This window comes from Clinocottus analis, unplaced genomic scaffold (genome assembly GCF_023055335.1).
Source record: "Clinocottus analis isolate CAN_PGR_092001 unplaced genomic scaffold, fCliAna1.0.p SCAF_5, whole genome shotgun sequence".
Classification (NCBI taxonomy): domain Eukaryota; kingdom Metazoa; phylum Chordata; class Actinopteri; order Perciformes; family Cottidae; genus Clinocottus; species Clinocottus analis.
The window spans coordinates 6,110,793-6,133,445 of record NW_027176207.1 but is presented as its reverse complement, the minus strand read 5'-3'; the positions used below and the strand labels follow the sequence as shown (position 1 = coordinate 6,133,445).

General features: G+C 38.0%; 2 protein-coding genes across 5 annotated transcripts in view; one reads left to right on the top strand and one right to left on the bottom strand.

Annotated features, from left to right (window-relative positions):
• Positions 1 to 2,099, bottom strand: part of amot (angiomotin) — a 37,182-nt gene extending 35,083 nt beyond the window's left edge. For all 4 annotated transcript variants that reach the window (XM_068600947.1, XM_068600950.1, XM_068600951.1 and 1 more), the window contains exon 1: positions 1,778 to 2,099. The gene's annotated coding sequence lies outside the window, so the exon portion shown is untranslated. The remainder of the gene's footprint in view (positions 1 to 1,777) is intronic.
• A 3,119-nt stretch (positions 2,100 to 5,218) lies between these two features.
• LOC137802321 (trichohyalin-like) lies at positions 5,219 to 18,669 on the top strand (the record flags this gene model as incomplete). The annotated part of the gene is made up of 5 exons (XM_068600120.1): positions 5,219 to 5,306; positions 5,704 to 5,870; positions 7,410 to 9,174; positions 9,895 to 13,506; positions 18,334 to 18,669. Coding segments are annotated over exons 3-5 (5,697 nt in total), but the record flags the coding sequence as incomplete, so codon positions are not given.
• Between the last annotated feature and the right edge of the window lie 3,984 nt (positions 18,670 to 22,653).

The window sequence follows — 22,653 nt, the reverse complement described above, 5'->3', positions numbered from 1 at the left end:
AGACGATAACTCTGACAACAGAGACCATGCATGACAATCCTTGATTTGGAGAAGAATAGGTGAGTCTTGTGTCCTTCATTTGAATGAACAAGAGGCTCACTTGGTTTCACTGAATACATGGCAAGCGGAGGAAAAAGCAATCCTAACAAGATCAAGCTGCTAATGGCAGTGGGCACATTATCCGCGAGCAATGCTGTGAGCAGGGGTTTAGCGTAATGAACAATATACATATACATTAAATACAAGTTAACTGTATATCTTTTAACAGCTAAGGGACCACCATGCATGCAGTGGGACCCACTGCCTTATGGGAAAAGTTGGTTTTAGCAAAAGGAAGAAGAGCAGCTGGCTCGCCACTATTCAAAAGAGGATAACTAGACCTCTGTGGAAAACGTTTTAAGTGTTTTGCTTTAATGGAAAGAAAAAAAGCGTAGTATCTTTCATTTCAATAGGCACACTGTAAAGAGACATTTGAGACATTATAGTCATCATAAACTCTTCTACAATTTATTTTTGTTTATTTTATTCATTTTATGTTCTGGAAATTGTAAAGTTCTAAGAATGAGACTTTTAACAGGTTACCGTTCTTGTAAAATGAGCCTAAAACACCCAACCAATGCATACAAAGATATCAGCAATGTTTACATGCAAACTGGAGTAACGAAAGAAAATATATAAATAATTTGTTAGCTAATTTTAAATTGTGCAACAGCTATTTATGGGTATTTATTGATGTAATTATGCATTTTAGAATACATGTTTTTACTGGATTGGATCATCTGGACTTTTGTTGGAATGTTATCAATTAGTGGATTATTATGAGGCTTCATTAGGCGAGTTGCCTCAATTTTTAAATTGTTTGTTTGTTTGTTAGTTAGTGGTCTGACAGAGGCGTTGATTGTACCCGCTGTTGTGACTGTATCCTGAATGGTTTGCATCAATCGAATCAGAAGAATCTTAGATTTTCAAAGATGTGTCTCATCAGTACCCGACTCTACATAGCAGTTGTGTACATAACACCGGTTTACGTAACAGCCTGGCAGCCGGTAAATTTTAAAAATTAAATTTAAATTCATTTTCAAATGTTCTACTAATTCAAAACAAATGTTCTTTATTTAGGAATGTTGAGGTTTTAAATCAAATAAGGGCGTTCAAGGATACATTAAGCCATGAGGATTGGGGTATTAGTACATGTAAGAACTACAATCTACTTTCATCCCTGTACTACTTCTGTATATTGTGGAAAAACACTGTGATAAACATCTTCAGCAGATTATAGATTATAGTGAGCCTGTGAAAACTGTGTAAAACAACTTCCAAGGTTTTTCCGTCTCCCTGAGAAGCCCCTGGAAACACTTCACTTATGTGGCACTCACACTGGAAAATAAAAACTCGACGCAAAAATAAGCAGCTAACTGGTAACAAAGCCATGGGAGCAGTGAAGGACACACTCAGCTACAGTTCACATAATCCTAGTTTTAGATAGCGGTATTTTCAGAAAATGCTCGAGTCATTTCGAAGCACCCATCACTGAATGGAGTAGCTATAACCCCTGTGGGACTGACATGAAGATTAGATAACGTTAGGCCTATCGTTAAAACAAGTCGAAAAAACACAAGCATTCCCTGAAACAACGCGTTTGTTCTGATAGTCTTGCTGATACTTAAGAAACATTGTTCAAACAACATTGCTACTGGAACACAAGATTACGTATAAGCATGGGGGGGGGGGGGAGAACTTTTTTAACTTCCGAACAATATGCCAGTGACCGCATTACCTTTCAGTTGAGTTCTTCCGTTTACTTTCGCGGTCCTTCATCTCAGCGAAACATCACTGTTAATTTTCTCCTTTCCTGAAGGATTGAAGCAGCTTCTCCGGCTGCAGATAATCTCCTCTACAACAATACAACTCGCTACCGTCGTTCAATGGTGGGTGTCACCGCACATTTGAATCCGTGCTTCGGTAAAAGGACCGTGTTCACGGCCACAAAGGGTTCGCCTTTCCCTGTAAATCTCATGTTTTACCGTAAAAAGAAAATGAGAACAGGAAGCCCCCCCTTCTGATCTGCAGTATGAGAAGAATGTCCAGCCCCGCCTCCTCTCCTCGCACTTCTCCAGCTAATGGCATCTGGAGGAAAAGTTTTGGTTTTTGGAATACGGAAATCCCTCCTCCTCCGATCTTCTCTAGTGTTTTTTTCTAAATACATTTAATTATTATAAAACACATGTTTATTGGACCATCTTATCTTAAGTACCATAGTAGTTAAAGTGCTAAGTAGGTTTTGAAGCACAAAAAGGTCGTCTAAATATTTAAAACGATAAAATGGGTTATATAGTCAAATTTCAGTATGCTCTCAACACGGACATGCTAATTTTGGATGCTAAACTTTTTTTTACGTGATCTTTTAAAAAATGTAATGTGAGTCCGTTTTATACTTAATTAAGCTGGTATGTAGGTTTTGATGCTCGCCTTTAGAAAAAAATATGAAAATTCATTTTGATTTATTTCCCAACATCACAAATTTGCCTCAGAGAGCTGTACAATCTGTATTCATATGACATCCTCTGTCCCGGGACCTCACATTGGTATTGGAAAAACTCCCCCCAAAACACTTTTAACAGGAAAAAAGGAAGAAACCTTCAGGAAAGCAACAGAGGAGGATCCATATAGTACAATATATATATATATATATATATATATATATATATATATATATATATATATATATATATATATATATATATATATATATATATATATATATATATATATATATCATGTGTACACAATGAACAACATAACAGTTAGGGCACATTTAAGGCCAGAAATGATTTATATAATGAGAGTAGTAGGCATGATGAAATATAGAAGAGAAAAAAAGGAAAAATTACAAAGGGGCTATTGTAGATTGACTTTGCTGTTGGGCCCATGTGCTGTCGAAAATGATCAAATGTTCAAATTGTTTTTGCATGTTAAGTGTCTTGAGTACTGTGTAAAGCGCTACAAAAATAAAAGGTACTATTATTTTTATTATATATATATATATATATATATATATATATATATATATATATATATATATATATATATATATATATATATATATATATATATGCCTCATACCCACACTAAATAAAGAATATCTGTTGCTCAACCACAAGGGCTATTTGAATAATTTCAAAAAGTATAATATACAGAAAACACTTGTAAAACTATTTAAGAGGTTAATATAGCAGGATAAGTCTTACTGGTTTATTGGTTGATGATAGAACAAAGGAAAGAAAAATAATAATAATTCCAGGATGTATTTTCTCTTTTTAATTATGCATATCATCGCTTTTTAAAATACAAAATAGCCCTATGCAGACTGAGCAAGTATTGCTGAATTCCACGGTTTTCTTGTTGAGCAAGGCCCATCAGAAGTGCGTCCTGTGTCCTTTGAAGGCCGTGTGGGTCCACCGGAGGACAATGGCAGTCACTGATTCCTCAAACTCCGAGGTGAGGATGACTTGGCAGGATTAAAAAAGGACGGAAGAGGAGTCAGAGGTAGGTGAAGCAGAGCGTCAGGAGTTTGGGACAGACAGTGACAGCTTTAACCTTCACAGCGTCCATTTTGATGGCCATGGGAAACTATATATCCCAGAAATTAAACTGTGGAATTGTTGTTGAAGTACGGATTGGACGTGGTGCATGTGTTTCTCTTGGTTCTTGGAGTGGATCAGGATGTCTTCGAGGTAAGCGAAAACAGGCCGGTCCAACATGCATGTCGTTAGTTCACCAAGGTTTGGAAGATGGCGGGGTTGTTAATTATACCAAAGAGCATCACCGGGGACTGGTAATGTCCTTTTGGTGTGTTGAATGCTGTTTTCCACTTATTCTGAATCCGGACCAGGTGATGCGGATGTCGAGCTTGGAGAAGATGGCTCCTTATAGTAGCTCAAAGGCTGTCGTGATGAGCGCCAAGGAGATGATGAGCAACAGATGAGATGGATGGATGTGGTTAGAAATGTCCTGAACATATACATATTATTCAATTCAATGATTTTTGGTATTACTTTATCAACAAAAGAAATTAAAGAAAGAATATAAAAGTGAAACCAAGGGATTGTCACATAGAGTACAAAGCTACAAAACTGTTTCATTTTATAGTAGCACTTTATAATAACTACATGCTATTTAGCATTAGTTAAGTAGCAGTAAACACGTAATCAATCATCATTTATAAAGCATTATTCCAACATTAACAATCACTAGTATGCAATTAATAAACACAGTTATAAATGTTTTATTTTTGATTAATAATATTGACTGATGCCTTTCATGATTGGGTTTTCATACTTTATAAATTATGTTTTCCCCATTTGTAAATTAAGTAGTATATATTACAGACCAATTATTAAGGACTTATAGATGATTAATAAGATCATTTATGAAGTTTTAGTAAATGTTAACAAAAAATGTAATGTAATTTATTCATGCATTTATTGATACATACAATGACTTAGATATGCACTAATCTTTTGGGACTATGTTAACATATGCTTTATAAACGTGTGTTTAGTACTGCAATTCATAATTAAGTCAGGTAGTTACTAGTCGTTAGTTAAGTATTTTATGTGACCTCATCTATGCCTTACAAAGCATTTCTAAATGTCATGATTAATTCATGACATTTAGAAATGTTAGTTTTTGTTTGCATATTATGTAAAGATGTCTTTATACTGACATTCTATATTATCCAGAAGATCATTTCATTATCTAAATGATTTATTTGGTAATTCTGATGCATGATTACTTCAAAAACCAAAACAGTTGCATAGTATTAGCCAAACATTTAATGGAAACCGTTTTAAAAATGCCATATTCTACCATAGTTACATTGGCAATAAAATCAACTAATGCCACATTTTTGTACTAATATAATACATGCTCATGCGTAATTATTCAATGCTTACGAAAGGACTCCTTTTCAGCGCAGCTGAGGGAAATACACCAAGCCCAAAAAATTAACCCCAAGCTTATCAGCTGATGCCAGACTCAGAGCATGATGTTGCCCCACCCATCGATCGAATAATAAACAACTTTCTGGGTGTCACATTCATCTGACAACTCGAGGTTGTGGTTCCTAAATGTCTGGAGAGAAGAGATATACAATGTTTTGAAGATAATAGCACAAGCCTGCTAGATATATAGAGTGTAACACCAAAGCAAGCAAGCACAGACCTCAAATAACTAGCTAAAGACTTTGAGCCTTATGCTGTTTACTTTGTGTTTTTCTACACAACTCAAGACAAAGGGCAGATGAGGTAAGAAAAATGTATACTTACAATATTATAACTCTGCAATGCAATGCACGTTTTTTAGAATTTTCTAGAAAATTCAAATTGTATTCTTACTCAAACTTGTGATGTCATTAAAAAAACACCTGTTATGAATGTGTTATCAGACCTTGATAAGTTTATTTTAGTCCTTAAAATGATTGTATTTGGTTCTCGACCATGCTTATTCATGTGTTCTTGCCTACACATGATCATTACACAGTTTTACAATTTTACTATAAACTTCTACTGAAACTCTTTAAAGCATCTTCTGCATGTTTAAAATAATAGGTTTGAGCATTTTATGTTTGTTACAGTGAAAACCTATCTTGAAAACTGAAAGAACATTTAACAGATAGCACCAAATTATCCAATTCATTTGTAGTGAAAAACCTTCTGGAGGAGTTCAGGGAGCAGAATCAACTGGAGCCATCATAAAGGAGGGGATCTCACAGAAGACAACAACCATCACTGAAGCTGTGACACCACAATCTAAAGTGAACTTCTATAAGATACTTTCAAAGGAGGAATCTGGGCTTAAAGCCTATTTAGGTAAGACAAACCTGTAAATATGCATTTTAAATATCAGCATACGGCTATAGACATTTTTCAGTTTATCATATTTTTAAAATTTTGCGTGTCAGTGTTTCAGCCATATTCAAACAAGCACACACTCCACGTATGTACAGGGAGTAAAGAAGACACAAAGCTCACAATTTGTCACAACGATTTTAAGGTTTTTCCACAGGAAAAACCTTAAAATCATTTTCAATGTTTTACTTATTATATTGTAATCATTATCATGCAAGAGTAATCACAGTCGCTGCACGGTGTGTTTAAGCTCTTCTCTGTAAAAACTATACACAGTACATCATTAGGTAAAGACTATCATTATCATGAAGTTCAAATGATGTGTTGTAATGTATAAAATGTAGTTTTTGGTGAGAAATGTGAATAAATCCAGTGAGATTTAACGAAATTAATGAGATATAATTAATTATTTTGTTAATATACACATTAAAATTGCATAATGCCATTACTGTCTCAGTCGATGTTGTGGCGAGCCGCCGCTCCTCTGTTTAGATCTAAACTTATCAGTTGCTAGGTAGGAAGGACCTGATGGAGGGTGGTGGTGGAGCAGGTCGGTGAGGTAGGAGGGGCCTGATGGAGTGTGGTGGTGGAGCAGGTCGGTGAGGTAGGAGAGGCCTGATGGAGGGTGGTGGTGGAGCAGGTCGGTGAGGTAGGAGGGGCCTGATGAAGTGTGGTGGTGGAGCAGATCAGTGAGGTAGGAGAGGCCTGATGGAGGGTGGTGGTGGAGCAGGTCGGTGAGGTAGGAGGGGCCTGATGAAGTGTGGTGGTGGAGCAGGTCGGTGAGGTAGGAGAGGCCTGATGGAGGGTGGTGGTGGGGGAAGTCGGTGAGGTATAGGAGCCTCATGGAGTGTGGTGGTGGAGCAGGTCAGTGAGGTAGGAGGGGGCTGATGAAGGGTAGTGGTGGAGCAGGTCGTTGAGGTAGGAGAGGCCTGATGCAGGGTGGTGGTGGAGCAGGTCGGTGAGGTAGGAGGGGCCTGATGGAGGGTTGTGGTGGAGCAGGTCGGTGAGGTAGGAGGGGCCTGATGGAGTGTGGTGGTGGAGCAGGTCAGTGAGGTAGGAGAGGCCTGATGGAGGGTGGTGGTGGGGGAGGTCGGTGAGGTATAGGGGCCTGATGGAGGGTGGTGGTGGAGCAGGTCGGTGAGGTAGAAGGGGGCTCTACAGTAGTGTCTGGTAAAGACAAAGTCCTTCTGATTGGAGGCAGAGGTTAAAAGAAGGGAGCAAAGAAAGAAGAAATGTAAACTTATCTAACTGTGCCAGTGAGTGAAGAGTATCTTTAATTAACCAAGGCGGGCTAGTGGACGATACATGTTGTTGTACTTGCTTTTCTTTATGTTTTCTTCCTGTGTTTTAGGTTTCACTCAAGAGGATTAACATGCTCAACAATTTTTTCGTAGGCTCTGTACTTTTTCCACAATCATGTTTTTCTTCTGTCTCCTGGTTTAAAATCGTATCAGATGTGAATTAGCAAGTGATATTCTGTTCCTTTTTCATGACCAACAGAGCAAAGAACAGCAGAATGACTGAAACCGAACATAAGTGGACAATGGAGAACAGCAAGCAAATAGAAGATAAACAAACACAAGCCATCATGAAAACCAAGAGGGAAATCATTACAAGACAAAGACAATTGACATGTCAAGTATTGGTAGAGCTTGAAAAACTTTTGGAAGAGACACAAAGTCAGAGAGATGAAATTGACTACATGAAGACAAATGCAGAGATACAACAGGAGGACATTGACAGACTCACAGCTGAAAAACACGAGCTGCACTTATTAATAAAAAGACTGAGATTACAGATAGAAAATGTTATTGAGGAACTCGTGGAGAATAAAAATGAAGCTTTTCAGGAAAAAATGCAACTTCTGAAAATGCAGACTGAAATATACCAAGAGAGGGAAACACTGGAAAGACGCCGTAATGAGCTCATTAATGAGCGACACAAGTTGGAAATGATCAAATATGATCAGACAAAATCAAAAGAAAATGAGAGACCCATGGAGCAGATAAAAAGAGAGCAGGAGATCACAGAGAAGATTATGGCTGACAGTCTGCTGAGTCTAATTAAAGAAAATACAAAAAGAATGCTTGAAGAAATGCAAGTAAAAGAACAAATTACTGAGAGCATGGCAGACATAAAGCAAGAGATAAAGATCAATAAAAAGTCTATTTCCCAACATCAAGATCAAATTTACCACATCAAACATAATATGAATGTAAATATCAACAAGATGAAGCAAGGGTGGACCAAAATGCAAAGCTGGGAAAGGCAGAAAGAAGAAAAAGACACCTCTAAAACTGTCAATTTTGATTTCAGCGGAATCCAGGAAGAGATGGGGAAACTTTGGGAGATGTTAGAAGAGGGTGAACTTCAACTGAAAGTGACTGTGAGAGAAGTGCAGGAGCTAAAGACAGAGAGTGGTCGAGGGGAACATATTAAATCTGATTATCAAAAGCAGAGAGAATGCATGAAGACAACACACTGGGAGACTGATATGCAAGAGCAAAATCTAAACCTAGAAAAAACGTTGGCACTGGTCCAATCTGAAGAAGATGCCGAACAAAACATCAGGACTCAAATACTGACTGACAGTGAAAACATAGAGAATTACAGACAGGTTGCTCAAGCAGAAAATAATACAATGAAGTCTGAACAGGGGAGTTCTCAAATACAAACACATGGGCTGGATGACAACTTACAAAGGACAAAGAAAGAGATAAGAGAGATGGAAGACACTGAAGCTGCTAAAGAAGATATAGCGGGAAGACAAGCTAAGACTAAGAAGCATAGGTCAGAACACAGTGAGGACGGATTTGATGAGCAGAAGATAATAATTCAACAGGTGGACAGAACCACAGATATTATACAACATAAAGAAAACCAGTTTGAGAAAGACAACATAGATCCAAGCATGTTGTATAGGGTGAGAGGAGATACAGAGCAAAGCAGAAGAGACTTTACGGAAGAAAAGAGCCAAATCCAATGGAGCAATTTCCGAGTAAAAAAAAAAAGACGAGAGCTTGACCAACGGCTGGAGAGAACCATGAGAGAGAGGGATGAGGTAGAAATCATGAAGGTGAAGATACAACAACAAGGGAAGGAGATGGAAGAAAAGCTGGAAGACACAATGACTACCATGCGGACTATGAGTGAGATGAAAGCCTGCATGGAAAAAGCTGCTGCAGAATTGAACCTCACCAGGGAGGACATGCTCAAAGTCCAAAGAAAGATGGATCAGAACAAGGAAGAGGTCAAAAAGAACTTGGTAAGTAAATGCTTCTTCTTTTATTAATCTTGGGCCCATAATTATTCTTTCCATATTTTTAAAACCTCACAGTTGTATTTTATGTTGTATCTAATGTAATGATTAATTATTTTGAGGATAGCCAGCTCAAAGGTATCTCAATATTGTTCAAATTCATGAAATAAAAAACCCAGAAAGAATAAGAAATAAAACAGATATTCTTATAACCGAGCTAACCCAACTAATGAATTAAAGACACATTACATATTACAAATATATTGTTTAATTACTTAACGCAAAACTTTCCTTTTTGTACATTTACAGGTTCAAATGTAATATGTTGTTGTCAAAGTAATTGTACAGCAACAAATGACTGCTTACATTATATTTTCATTTTTAAAGCAAACCTTTACTGAGACAGATGCTAGATAGGCATGTCTTATTCAAGTCTGGTATACTTTTACTTAAGTCAAATATGTGAGTACTTCAACCAACACTGCAGCGTAGCAGTGAGTTTGGGGATTTATAGAATGCACAACTGTAACGCTCACTTATAAATGCAAAAGTGTGAGCTTCTATTAAAAACAAAGTCGTTTTTACTCAATTAATACAATTAATACAAGGATAATATACAAATAAAAAAATAATGTCACAATGAAATTAAAACATGGGACATTCTTTGGTTGGTTGACATTCAAACTACAAGAAAAAACAATGACAATTATTTCTTTTTGTGTGAAGGATAAGATGACTTCCATGAAAGCTCAGGTCAGCGAATGGATATTGACCGAACCTGCAATCAAAAATACTTTTTCAGGTAATACATCTAAACATCAGGAACCACAGAAAGAAACAGACCCTGTGAAAGAGCAAACATTTGAAACTCCTACAGACAAAGAAGATGCAGAAGATGAAATGACTAAAGACACTATGTCTTTGCAACAGTCCATTTCATTAGAAGAGTGGCATCGAAGTGAAGAAGTAAAAGAACAGGAAGATATACATTCAGAGCACAAACAGAGACAAGAATTCCAGTTTCCTGCCGTGGACATGAAGGAAGAGTACAATGTTTTGTTACAGATGCAGACAATAATTCATGAAGAAACATCAATCGATGATGATCAGACAAAATGTGCAAAAGAAATGGAAGAAATCAAAAAGCAGATGTCAAAACTCAAAGAGGAACAGGAGCAAATAGGGGAGCAAATAAAGTGTGCCACAGAGAACATGGAGCAAAATAATCAAGAAATTGAAAGGCTCATTATGGGTATAAATGTCCTGCAAAGTCAAAAACCAAAGCTTGAAGATGGTTTACAAATTAGAGTCAGAGAAAGCACAAATGTTTTCAAACACAAACTAGTTGAATACAAATTGATGGTGCACAAACAGGAGAAATGCAGTAAGCTGAATCAAGAGGTTATTGATGTTCAGAAGCAAAAACAAGGTCAGGAGTCAAGTGAAAATATACAGACCCATACTGTAGATATAGATAAAAAAGACTCTACTGATTTACAAAAACTTCGAGGAGAGATTTATAGAACAAAAGAAATCATAAGACTAGTAAATCTAGAACTTGAAGACCCCGCTGAAGTAAGTTATATCAACAAACTTGATGAGGAGGAAGAGAGTGGAGTTGATGGATTGATCCATGAAATGAAACTATTCCAAGAGCTTTTGAAACTTGTAAAAGCTGCAATAAGGAAAAGGGAGGTGTATCTAAAGGATGAAACGAGTAACATGAAATTGACAAAAACTGCAGCAAAAAAACAGAAAATGAAACTGGATCAGAGGTTAGAGAAAACTTTGAGGGAGAGAGATGAATTGGATATTTTGAAAATAAAACTGCAAAGACAAACTGATGTCACTGAGAAAAAGTTTGAGAAAATGGCAAAAGTCATGAGCACCATAGAGAAAATTGCTGCTAAAACTAAACTGAAAAATGAAGACATGAAGATTGTTATGAAGGAGACTGAACTACAACTGAGACAGATGGAAGACCTGAACTATAAGATTGAGACTACAAAACAAGAACTGGAAAACAGACTTCCTTTAATATCCCAAGAAAGAGCTCGCCTAATAAAAGTCAATTCTGAAATCTGTCAGAATAAAAGTAGAGAACATACATTTGAAAGTACTGAAAAAGAGGAGCGATACATAAAGAAATATGACAGAGCTAAAACTGATACAGAAAGTGACAATATGACAAATAACAGAATGGGAAAAGAAAAGGAAAAGGGAATCTTCCAACTGAGATCAGAAAAGGACACGTTGGGGAAGGATATCTTACTGACCGAGCACAGTTTGGATCAGAAGAACGGTGAAATTGAACCTCTGAATAAGTCTATATGTGAGGAGGTGATTGAGAAAAAAAATATTGAGATGCTGAATCAACATAATCAAACAGAGTGGGAAAATGTGAGCAAAGAAAGAAAAGCTGAGACAGAAATACACAAGATGAACTGTTTAAGAGAGAGCATGGAAAGACAGAAACAGGAACTTGATGACAAAGTGCAAATGACTAAAAGAGAAATAAGAGAAATGGAGCTACTGAAGTCTGAGCTGGAAATGAAAAAAAGAGAAAGTAAACATATATTCAGAAAAAGTATGAAGCTAAAGGAGGAGAGTGAAATAAAGTGGAATGACATACAAAGAGAAAAGAAAGTGCTGAGGAGAGAGACCACGAAGAGAAGAAGAGAATTGGAGCAAAAACTTGAAGTCACCATGAGAGAGATGGATAAGTCAGAAATATTGAGGATAAAACTGCACCAGCAGAAGGAGGCGCTGGATGAGGAGAAACAGAGATTCAAAGAACAGACTACTCTAATCCAAGTTTCCACAGAAGATGATGAAAAAAGTCTGGAAAAGCATCCATTAAAAGAAATCAGAGCGGAAGTTAAAATGATACAGCAAATCTCAAAAGACACAAATTCCATTATTGATATTCCAGGGCTTGAAATCAGACTAGAAGAAGTTAAAAGAGAAAGAAGAGAGATGGAAGTATTGAAGTCTGAGTTGGAGATTGAAAAAAGAGAAAATCAACAGATGATCCGAAAAGGCATTCAAAAAGAGCAGGAAGGTAAAAAGATGTGGGCTCAGGTAAAAGTTGAAAAAGATGCACTCAAGAGGGAGACAAAGAGGAGAAAGAAGGAGCTCGAACAGCGACTGGAGAGGATCAACAGAGAGAGGGATGAACTGGAGATCATGAAACTAAAGATGCAAAGAGAAAAAGACGGGAGCAAAGGTGGAATGAAAGAGTGGTTCATTCAGTTCCAAAATCTTGTTCAAAAGCACTGGGAACTAATTCAGACATGTATGGAGAAATATAAAGTCATGAAAAAACAGAGTGAAGATGTGAATGAATACTTTAAAGGTCAAAAACGGCACATGGAGGCCCAGGCAAAAAATATAACCCAGGGAAGAGAAGAGGTGGAAAATATCAAGATGGATATTCAAAGACAAAAGAACATTATGAATCTTGCTTTAAAAAACATGCAACAAATGCAAACACATTTGGGGAACGAGAAGTTTGATGTCATCAAAGTCAATATCAATCAATCAATCAAAAGAGAAAAGGAGAGAATCAAAGAAAAATCTGAAGATTTACTCGTGAGAGGGAAAGAGTTTGGCGATGAACAGGAGTTACTCAAAAACAAGGTATCAATGCTAACACATGAACAACAGAAAGAAAAGAAAGAACACAATGAAATGAAAAGACGGATTAATGACGCAGCTAGTGAGAAAGAAATGAAAGTCCCAAGAACTAAAAGGAAACTAATGCAGAAGAAGGGAGATGTAGAAAAAGTAATAATGCAGGACGTCCAAAGTGGAAAAGGGCATAATGACGAAGAGGTGTTAATAGATGAAAAAACACCTTCAAAAGGTTCTGAGGACATTCTTCTTTTACAATTAAATAAACCATCGGAAGACAGCATTAAAAAGAAGGCAGACATTTTAAGAACAAAAATAAAACTTCATGTGAAACGTGAAATTAGAAAAAGGAAAAATAATCTCAATGATAAAGACATCAAGATAAACACACAAGAACTTGAAGACAGTCAGCGTGATAAAACACAAAGAGAGAAAAGAAACATTATAGAAGAGACACTTCAACTTCAGACGGAGAGAGACTTAAAACAAAAAGAACAAGAACTTAAGGAAGATGAGTTCAAACGACAAACACAAGAACTTGAAACCGGCAAGAACAGTGTACTGGCTGACAGAGAGGAACTAGATATTTGGAGGAAGGATCTCAATCGCGAGAAAGAAGAGGTTGAAGCTGCCATGAACATCATCAGTAAAGAGAGAGAACAACTCAGTCAAATGAAGATAAGTACTGAAATGGACAGACACAGGTTGGACACTGAAAAGGACAGAATGGAAGAAGAAAGGTCTGAGCTGAAAATAAGAGAAGATCAACTCACAACGAAAATGAAGTCAATTGAAACTCTGAGAGAAAAACTTCAACAGCTGAATGAAAGGATGTGTGAGGACATGAAAAAGAAGATGGAAAGATTACAACAAAACAATGACGATGCAGTGATGCTGTACTCTGTATTGGAACAAAAGCTTGCAGCTCAAGATGACCAGAAGGAAAACATGGCTTGCTACACTGAGCTGATAGAGAGAGAAAAGGAAAGTCTCAGAAGTATACTATCAGACTTGGTCATCCAGAAAAAAGACTTGGAAAACCAATGGAGGCAGAAGATTGAATTGGACAAACAAGATGGTAACAAACTGAAGGCAGAGCAGAAGCAAGACGGAGATGATCTGGATAGAGAAGTTGAGATGATGAACAAAGACAAGTTGGACTTGGAGCTCATGAGGTCTGAACTCCAGAAACAAAGAGACATATTAGAACAAGAGAAACAAGATATGCAAAGGCAAAGCTCTGAGCTGGAAATCACAATGACTGAGCTACAAAAGAAGAAAGAACTTGCAGACAGTCAGCTTGATGAGATACACAGAGAGAAAGGAAACATTAAAGAAGAGACCCTTCAACTTCAGACAGAGAGAGACACACTTCAGAACAACATGAACATGATCATCTTAAAACAAAAAGAACAAGAACTTAAGGAAGATGAGTTCAAACGACAAACACAAGAACTTGAAACCAGCAAGAACAGTGTACTGGCTGACAGAGAGGAACTGGATATTTGGAGGAAGGATCTCAATCGCGAGAAAGAAGAGGTTGAAGCTGCCATGAACATCATCAGTAAAGAGAGAGAACAACTCAGTCAAATGAAGATAAGTACTGAAATGGACAGACACAGGTTGGACACTGAAAAGGACAGAATGGAAGAAGAAAGGTCTGAACTGAAAATAAGAGAAGATCAACTCACGACGAAAATGAAGTCAATTGAAACTCTGAGAGAAAAACTTCAACAGCTGAATGAAAGGATGTGTGAGGACATGAAAAAGAAGATGGAAAGATTACAACAAAAAAATGACGATGCAGTGATGCTGTACTCTGTATTGGAACAAAAGCTTGCAGCTCAAGATGACCAGAAGGAAAACATGGCTTATTACACTGAGCTGATAGAGAGAGAAAAGGAAAGTCTCAGAAGTATACTATCAGACTTGGTCATCCAGAAAAAAGACTTGGAAAACCAATGGAGGCAGAAGATTGAATTGGAAAAACAAGATGGTAACAAACTGAAGGCAGAGCAGAAGCAAGACGGAGATGATCTGGATAGAGAAGTTGAGATGATGAACAAAGACAAGTTGGACTTGGAGCTCATGAGGTCTGAACTCCAGAAACAAAGAGACATGTTAGAACAAGAGAAACAAGATATGCAAAGGCAAAGCTCCGAGCTGGAAATCACAATGACTGAGCTACAAAAGAAGAAAGAACTTGCAGACAGTCAGCTTGATGAGATACACAAAGAGAAAGGAAACATTAAAGAAGAGACCCTTCAACTTCAGACAGAGAGAGACACACTTCAGAACAACATGAACATGATCATCTTAAAACAAAAAGAGCAAGAACTTAAGGAAGATGAGTTCAAACGACAAACACAAGAACTTGAAACCAGCAAGAACAGTGTACTGGCTGACAGAGAGGAACTGGATATTTGGAGGAAGGATCTCAATCGCGAGAAAGAAGAGGTTGAAGCTGCCATGAACATCATCAGTAAAGAGAGAGAACAACTCAGTCAAATGAAGATAAGTACTGAAATGGACAGACACAGGCTGGACACTGAAAAGGACAGAATGGAAGAAGAAAGGTCTGAACTGAAAATAAGAGAAGATCAACTCACGACGAAAATGAAGTCAATTGAAACTCTGAGAGAAAAACTTCAACAGCTGAATGAAAGGATGTGTGAGGACATGAAAAAGAAGATGGAAAGATTACAACAAAACAATGACGATGCAGTGATGCTGTACTCTGTATTGGAACAAAAGCTTGCAGCTCAAGATGACCAGAAGGAAAACATGGCTTGTTACACTGAGCTGATAGAGAGAGAAAGGGAAAGTCTGGCAAGTATACTATCAGACATGGTCATCCAGAGAGAAGACATGGAAAACCAATGGAGGCAGAAGATTGAATTGGACAAACAAGATGGTAACAAACTAAAGGCAGAGCTGACACAAGACAGATATGATCTGGATAGAGAGACTGAGATGATGAACAAAGAGAAACTGGACTTTGAGCTCAAGAGGTTGGAGATCCAGAAACAAAGAGACATGTTAGAACAAGAGAAACAAGATATGCAAAGGCAAAGCTCTGAGCTGGAAATCACAATGACTGAGCTACAAAAGAAGAAAGAACTTGCAGACAGTCAGCTTGATGAGATACACAGAGAGAAAGGAAACATTAAAGAAGAGACGCTTCAACTTCAGACAGAGAGAGACACACTTCAGAACAACATGAACATGATCATCTTAAAACAAAAAGAACAAGAACTTAAGGAAGATGAGTTCAAACGACAAACACAAGAACTTGAAACCAGCAAGAACAGTGTACTGGCTGACAGAGAGGAACTGGATATTTGGAGGAAGGATCTCAATCGCGAGAAAGAAGAGGTTGAAGCTGCCATGAACATCATCAGTAAAGAGAGAGAACAACTCAGTCAAATGAAGATAAGTACTGAAATGGACAGACACAGGTTGGACACTGAAAAGGACAGAATGGAAGAAGAAAGGTCTGAACTGAAAATAAGAGAAGATCAACTCACGACGAAAATGAAGTCAATTGAAACTCTGAGAGAAAAACTTCAACAGCTGAATGAAAGGATGTGTGAGGACATGAAAAAGAAGATGGAAAGATTACAACAAAAAAATGACGATGCAGTGATGCTGTACTCTGTATTGGAACAAAAGCTTGCAGCTCAAGATGACCAGAAGGAAAACATGGCTTATTACACTGAGCTGATAGAGAGAGAAAAGGAAAGTCTCAGAAGTATACTATCAGACTTGGTCATCCAGAAAAAAGACTTGGAAAACCAATGGAGGCAGAAGATTGAATTGGACAAACAAGATGGTAACAAACTGAAGGCAGAGCAGAAGCAAGACGGAGATGATCTGGATAGAGAAGTTGAGATGATGAACAAAGACAAGTTGGACTTGGAGCTCATGAGGTCTGAACTCCAGAAACAAAGAGACATATTAGAACAAGAGAAACAAGATATGCAAAGGCAAAGCTCTGAGCTGGAAATCACAATGACTGAGCTACAAAAGAAGAAAGAACTTGCAGACAGTCAGCTTGATGAGATACACAGAGAGAAAGGAAACATTAAAGAAGAGACCCTTCAACTTCAGACAGAGAGAGACACACTTCAGAACAACATGAACATGATCATCTTAAAACAAAAAGAGCAAGAACTTAAGGAAGATGAGTTCAAACGACAAACAAAAGAACTTGAAACCAGCAAGAACAGTGTACTGGCTGACAGAGAGGAACTGGATATTTGGAGGAAGGATCTCAATCGCGAGAAAGAAGAGGTTAAAGCTGCCATGAACACCATCAGTAAAGAGAGAGAACAACTCAGTCAAATGAAGATAAGTACTGAAATGGAAAGACACAGGTTGGACACTGAAAAGGACAGAATGGAAGAAGAAAGGTCTGAACTGAAAATAAGAGAAGATCAACTCATGACGAAAATGAAGTCAATTGAAACTCTGAGAGAAAAACTTCAACAGCTGAATGAAAGGATGTGTGAGGACATGAAAAAGAAGATGGAAAGATTACAACAAAACAATGACGATGCAGTGATGCTGTACTCTGTATTGGAACAAAAGCTTGCAGCTCAAGATGACCAGAAGAAAAACATGGCTTGTTACACTGAGCTGATAGAGAGAGAAAGGGAAAGTCTGGCAAGTATACTATCAGACATGGTCATCCAGAGAGAAGACATGGAAAACCAATGGAGGCAGAAGATTGAATTGGACAAACAAGATGGTAACAAACTAAAGGCAGAGCTGACACAAGACAGATATGATCTGGATAGAGAGACTGAGATGATGAACAAAGAGAAACTGGACTTTGAGCTCAAGAGGTTGGAGATCCAGAAACAAAGAGACATGTTAGAACAAGAGAAACAAGATATGCAAAGGCAAAGCTCTGAGCTGGAAATCACAATGACTGAGCTACAAAAGAAGAAAGAACTTGCAGACAGTCAGCTTGATGAGATACACAGAGAGAAAGGAAACATTAAAGAAGAGACCCTTCAACTTCAGACAGAGAGAGACACACTTCAGAACAACATGAACATGATCATCTTAAAACAAAAAGAACAAGAACTTAAGGAAGATGAGTTCAAACGACAAACACAAGAACTTGAAACCAGCAAGAACAGTGTACTGGCTGACAGAGAGGAACTGGATATTTGGAGGAAGGATCTCAATCGCGAGAAAGAAGAGGTTGAAGCTGCCATGAACATCATCAGTAAAGAGAGAGAACAACTCAGTCAAATGAAGATAAGTACTGAAATGGACAGACACAGGTTGGACACTGAAAAGGACAGAATGGAAGAAGAAAGGTCTGAACTGAAAATAAGAGAAGATCAACTCACGACGAAAATGAAGTCAATTGAAACTCTGAGAGAAAAACTTCAACAGCTGAATGAAAGGATGTGTGAGGACATGAAAAAGAAGATGGAAAGATTACAACAAAAAAATGACGATGCAGTGATGCTGTACTCTGTATTGGAACAAAAGCTTGCAGCTCAAGATGACCAGAAGGAAAACATGGCTTATTACACTGAGCTGATAGAGAGAGAAAAGGAAAGTCTCAGAAGTATACTATCAGACTTGGTCATCCAGAAAAAAGACTTGGAAAACCAATGGAGGCAGAAGATTGAATTGGACAAACAAGATGGTAACAAACTGAAGGCAGAGCAGAAGCAAGACGGAGATGATCTGGATAGAGAAGTTGAGATGATGAACAAAGACAAGTTGGACTTGGAGCTCATGAGGTCTGAACTCCAGAAACAAAGAGACATATTAGAACAAGAGAAACAAGATATGCAAAGGCAAAGCTCTGAGCTGGAAATCACAATGACTGAGCTACAAAAGAAGAAAGAACTTGCAGACAGTCAGCTTGATGAGATACACAGAGAGAAAGGAAACATTAAAGAAGAGACCCTTCAACTTCAGACAGAGAGAGACACACTTCAGAACAACATGAACATGATCATCTTAAAACAAAAAGAGCAAGAACTTAAGGAAGATGAGTTCAAACGACAAACAAAAGAACTTGAAACCAGCAAGAACAGTGTACTGGCTGACAGAGAGGAACTGGATATTTGGAGGAAGGATCTCAATCGCGAGAAAGAAGAGGTTGAAGCTGCCATGAACACCATCAGTAAAGAGAGAGAACAACTCAGTCAAATGAAGATAAGTACTGAAATGGAAAGACACAGGTTGGACACTGAAAAGGACAGAATGGAAGAAGAAAGGTCTGAACTGAAAATAAGAGAAGATCAACTCATGACGAAAATGAAGTCAATTGAAACTCTGAGAGAAAAACTTCAACAGCTGAATGAAAGGATGTGTGAGGACATGAAAAAGAAGATGGAAAGATTACAACAAAACAATGACGATGCAGTGATGCTGTACTCTGTATTGGAACAAAAGCTTGCAGCTCAAGATGACCAGAAGAAAAACATGGCTTGTTACACTGAGCTGATAGAGAGAGAAAGGGAAAGTCTGGCAAGTATACTATCCGACATGGTCATCCAGAGAGAAGACATGGAAAACCAATGGAGGCAGAAGATTGAATTGGACAAACAAGATGGTAACAAACTAAAGGCAGAGCTGACACAAGACAGATATGATCTGGATAGAGAGACTGACATGATGAACAAAGAGAAACTGGACTTTGAGCTCAAGAGGTTGGAGATCCAGAAACAAAGAGACATGTTAGAACAAGAGAAACAAGATATGCAAAGGCAAAGCTCCAAGCTGGAAATCACAATGACTGAGCTACAAAAGAAGAAAGAACTTGCAGACAGTCAGCTTGATGAGATACACAGAGAGAAAGGAAACATTAAAGAAGAGACCCTTCAACTTCAGACAGAGAGAGACACACTTCAGAACAACATGAACATGATCATCTTAAAACAAAAAGAGCAAGAACTTAAGGAAGATGAGTTCAAACGACAAACACAAGAACTTGAAACCAGCAAGAACAGTGTACTGGCTGACAGAGAGGAACTGGATATTTGGAGGAAGGATCTCAATCGCGAGAAAGAAGAGGTTGAAGCTGCCATGAACATCATCAGTAAAGAGAGAGAACAACTCAGTCAAATGAAGATGAGTACTGAAATGGACAGACACAGGTTGGACACTGAAAAGGACAGAATGGAAGAAGAAAGGTCTGAACTGAAAATAAGAGAAGATCAACTCACGACGAAAATGAAGTCAATTGAAACTCTGAGAGAAAAACTTCAACAGCTGAATGAAAGGATGTGTGAGGACATGAAAAAGAAGATGGAAAGATTACAACAAAACAATGACGATGCAGTGATGCTGTACTCTGTATTGGAACAAATGCTTGCAGCTCAAGATGACCAGAAGGAAAACATGGCTTGTTACACTGAGCTGATAGAGAGAGAAAGGGAAAGTCTGGCAAGTATACTATCAGACATGGTCATCCAGAGAGAAGACATGGAAAACCAATGGAGGCAGAAGATTGAATTGGACAAACAAGATGGTAACAAACTAAAGGCAGAGCTGACACAAGACAGATATGATCTGGATAGAGAGACTGAGATGATGAACAAAGAGAAACTGGACTTTGAGCTCAAGAGGTTGGAGATCCAGAAACAAAGAGACATGTTAGAACAAGAGAAAGAAGATATGCAAAGGAAAAGCTCCAAGCTGGAAATCACAATGACTGAGCTACAAAAGAAGAAAGAACTTGCAGACAGTCAGCTTGATGAGATACACAGAGAGAAAGGAAACATTAAAGAAGAGACCCTTCAACTTCAGACAGAGAGAGACACACTTCAGAACAACATGAACATGATCATCTTAAAACAAAAAGAACAAGAACTTAAGGAAGATGAGTTCAAACGACAAACACAAGAACTTGAAACCAGCAAGAACAGTGTACTGGCTGACAGAGAGGAACTGGATATTTGGAGGAAGGATCTCAATCGCGAGAGAGAAGAGGTTGAAGCTGCCATGAACACCATCAGTAAAGAGAGAGAACAACTCAGTCAAATGAAGATAAGTACTGAAATGGAAAGACACAGGTTGGACACTGAAAAGGACAGAATGGAAGAAGAAAGGTCTGAACTGAAAATAAGAGAAGATCAACTCATGACGAAAATGAAGTCAATTGAAACTCTGAGAGAAAAACTTCAACAGCTGAATGAAAGGATGTGTGAGGACATGAAAAAGAAGATGGAAAGATTACAACAAAACAATGACGATGCAGTGATGCTGTACTCTGTATTGGAACAAAAGCTTGCAGCTCAAGATGACCAGAAGGAAAACATGGCTTATTACACTGAGCTGATAGAGAGAGAAAAGGAAAGTCTCAGAAGTATACTATCAGACTTGGTCATCCAGAAAAAAGACTTGGAAAACCAATGGAGGCAGAAGATTGAATTGAACAAACAAGATGGTAACAAACTGAAGGCAGAGCAGAAGCAAGACGGAGATGATCTGGATAGAGAAGTTGAGATGATGAACAAAGACAAGTTGGACTTGGAGCTCATGAGGTCTGAACTCCAGAAACAAAGAGACATATTAGAACAAGAGAAACAAGATATGCAAAGGCAAAGCTCTGAGCTGGAAATCACAATGACTGAGCTACAAAAGAAGAAAGAACTTGCAGACAGTCAGCTTGATGAGATACACAGAGAGAAAGGAAACATTAAAGAAGAAACCCTTCAACTTCAGACAGAGAGAGACACACTTCAGAACAACATGAACATGATCATCTTAAAACAAAAAGAGCAAGAACTTAAGGAAGATGAGTTCAAACGACAAAAAAAAGAACTTGAAACCAGCAAGAACAGTGTACTGGCTGACAGAGAGGAACTGGATATTTGGAGGAAGGATCTCAATCGCGAGAAAGAAGAGGTTGAAGCTGCCATGAACACCATCAGTAAAGAGAGAGAACAACTCAGTCAAATGAAGATAAGTACTGAAATGGAAAGACACAGGTTGGACACTGAAAAGGACAGAATGGAAGAAGAAAGGTCTGAACTGAAAATAAGAGAAGATCAACTCATGACGAAAATGAAGTCAATTGAAACTCTGAGAGAAAAACTTCAACAGCTGAATGAAAGGATGTGTGAGGACATGAAAAAGAAGATGGAAAGATTACAACAAAACAATGACGATGCAGTGATGCTGTACTCTGTATTGGAACAAAAGCTTGCAGCTCAAGATGACCAGAAGAAAAACAAGGCTTGTTACACTGAGCTGATAGAGAGAGAAAGGGAAAGTCTGGCAAGTATACTATCAGACATGGTCATCCAGAGAGAAGACATGGAAAACCAATGGAGGCAGAAGATTGAATTGGACAAACAAGATGGTAACAAACTAAAGGCAGAGCTGACACCAGACAGATATGATCTGGATAGAGAGACTGAGATGATGAACAAAGAGAAACTGGACTTTGTGCTCAAGAGGTTGGAGATCCAGAAACAAAGAGACATGTTAGAACAAGAGAAACAAGATATGCAAAGGCAAAGCTCCAAGCTGGAAATCACAATGACTGAGCTACAAAAGAAGAAAGAACTTGCAGACAGTCAGCTTGATGAGATACACAGAGAGAAAGGAAACATTAAAGAAGAGACCCTTCAACTTCAGACAGAGAGAGACACACTTCAGAACAACATGAACATGATCATCTTAAAACAAAAAGAGCAAGAACTTAAGGAAGATGAGTTCAAACAACAAACACAAGAACTTGAAACCAGCAAGAACAGTGTACTGGCTGACAGAGAGGAACTGGATATTTGGAGGAAGGATCTCAATCGCGAGAAAGAAGAGGTTGAAGCTGCCATGAACATCATCAGTAAAGAGAGAGAACAACTCAGTCAA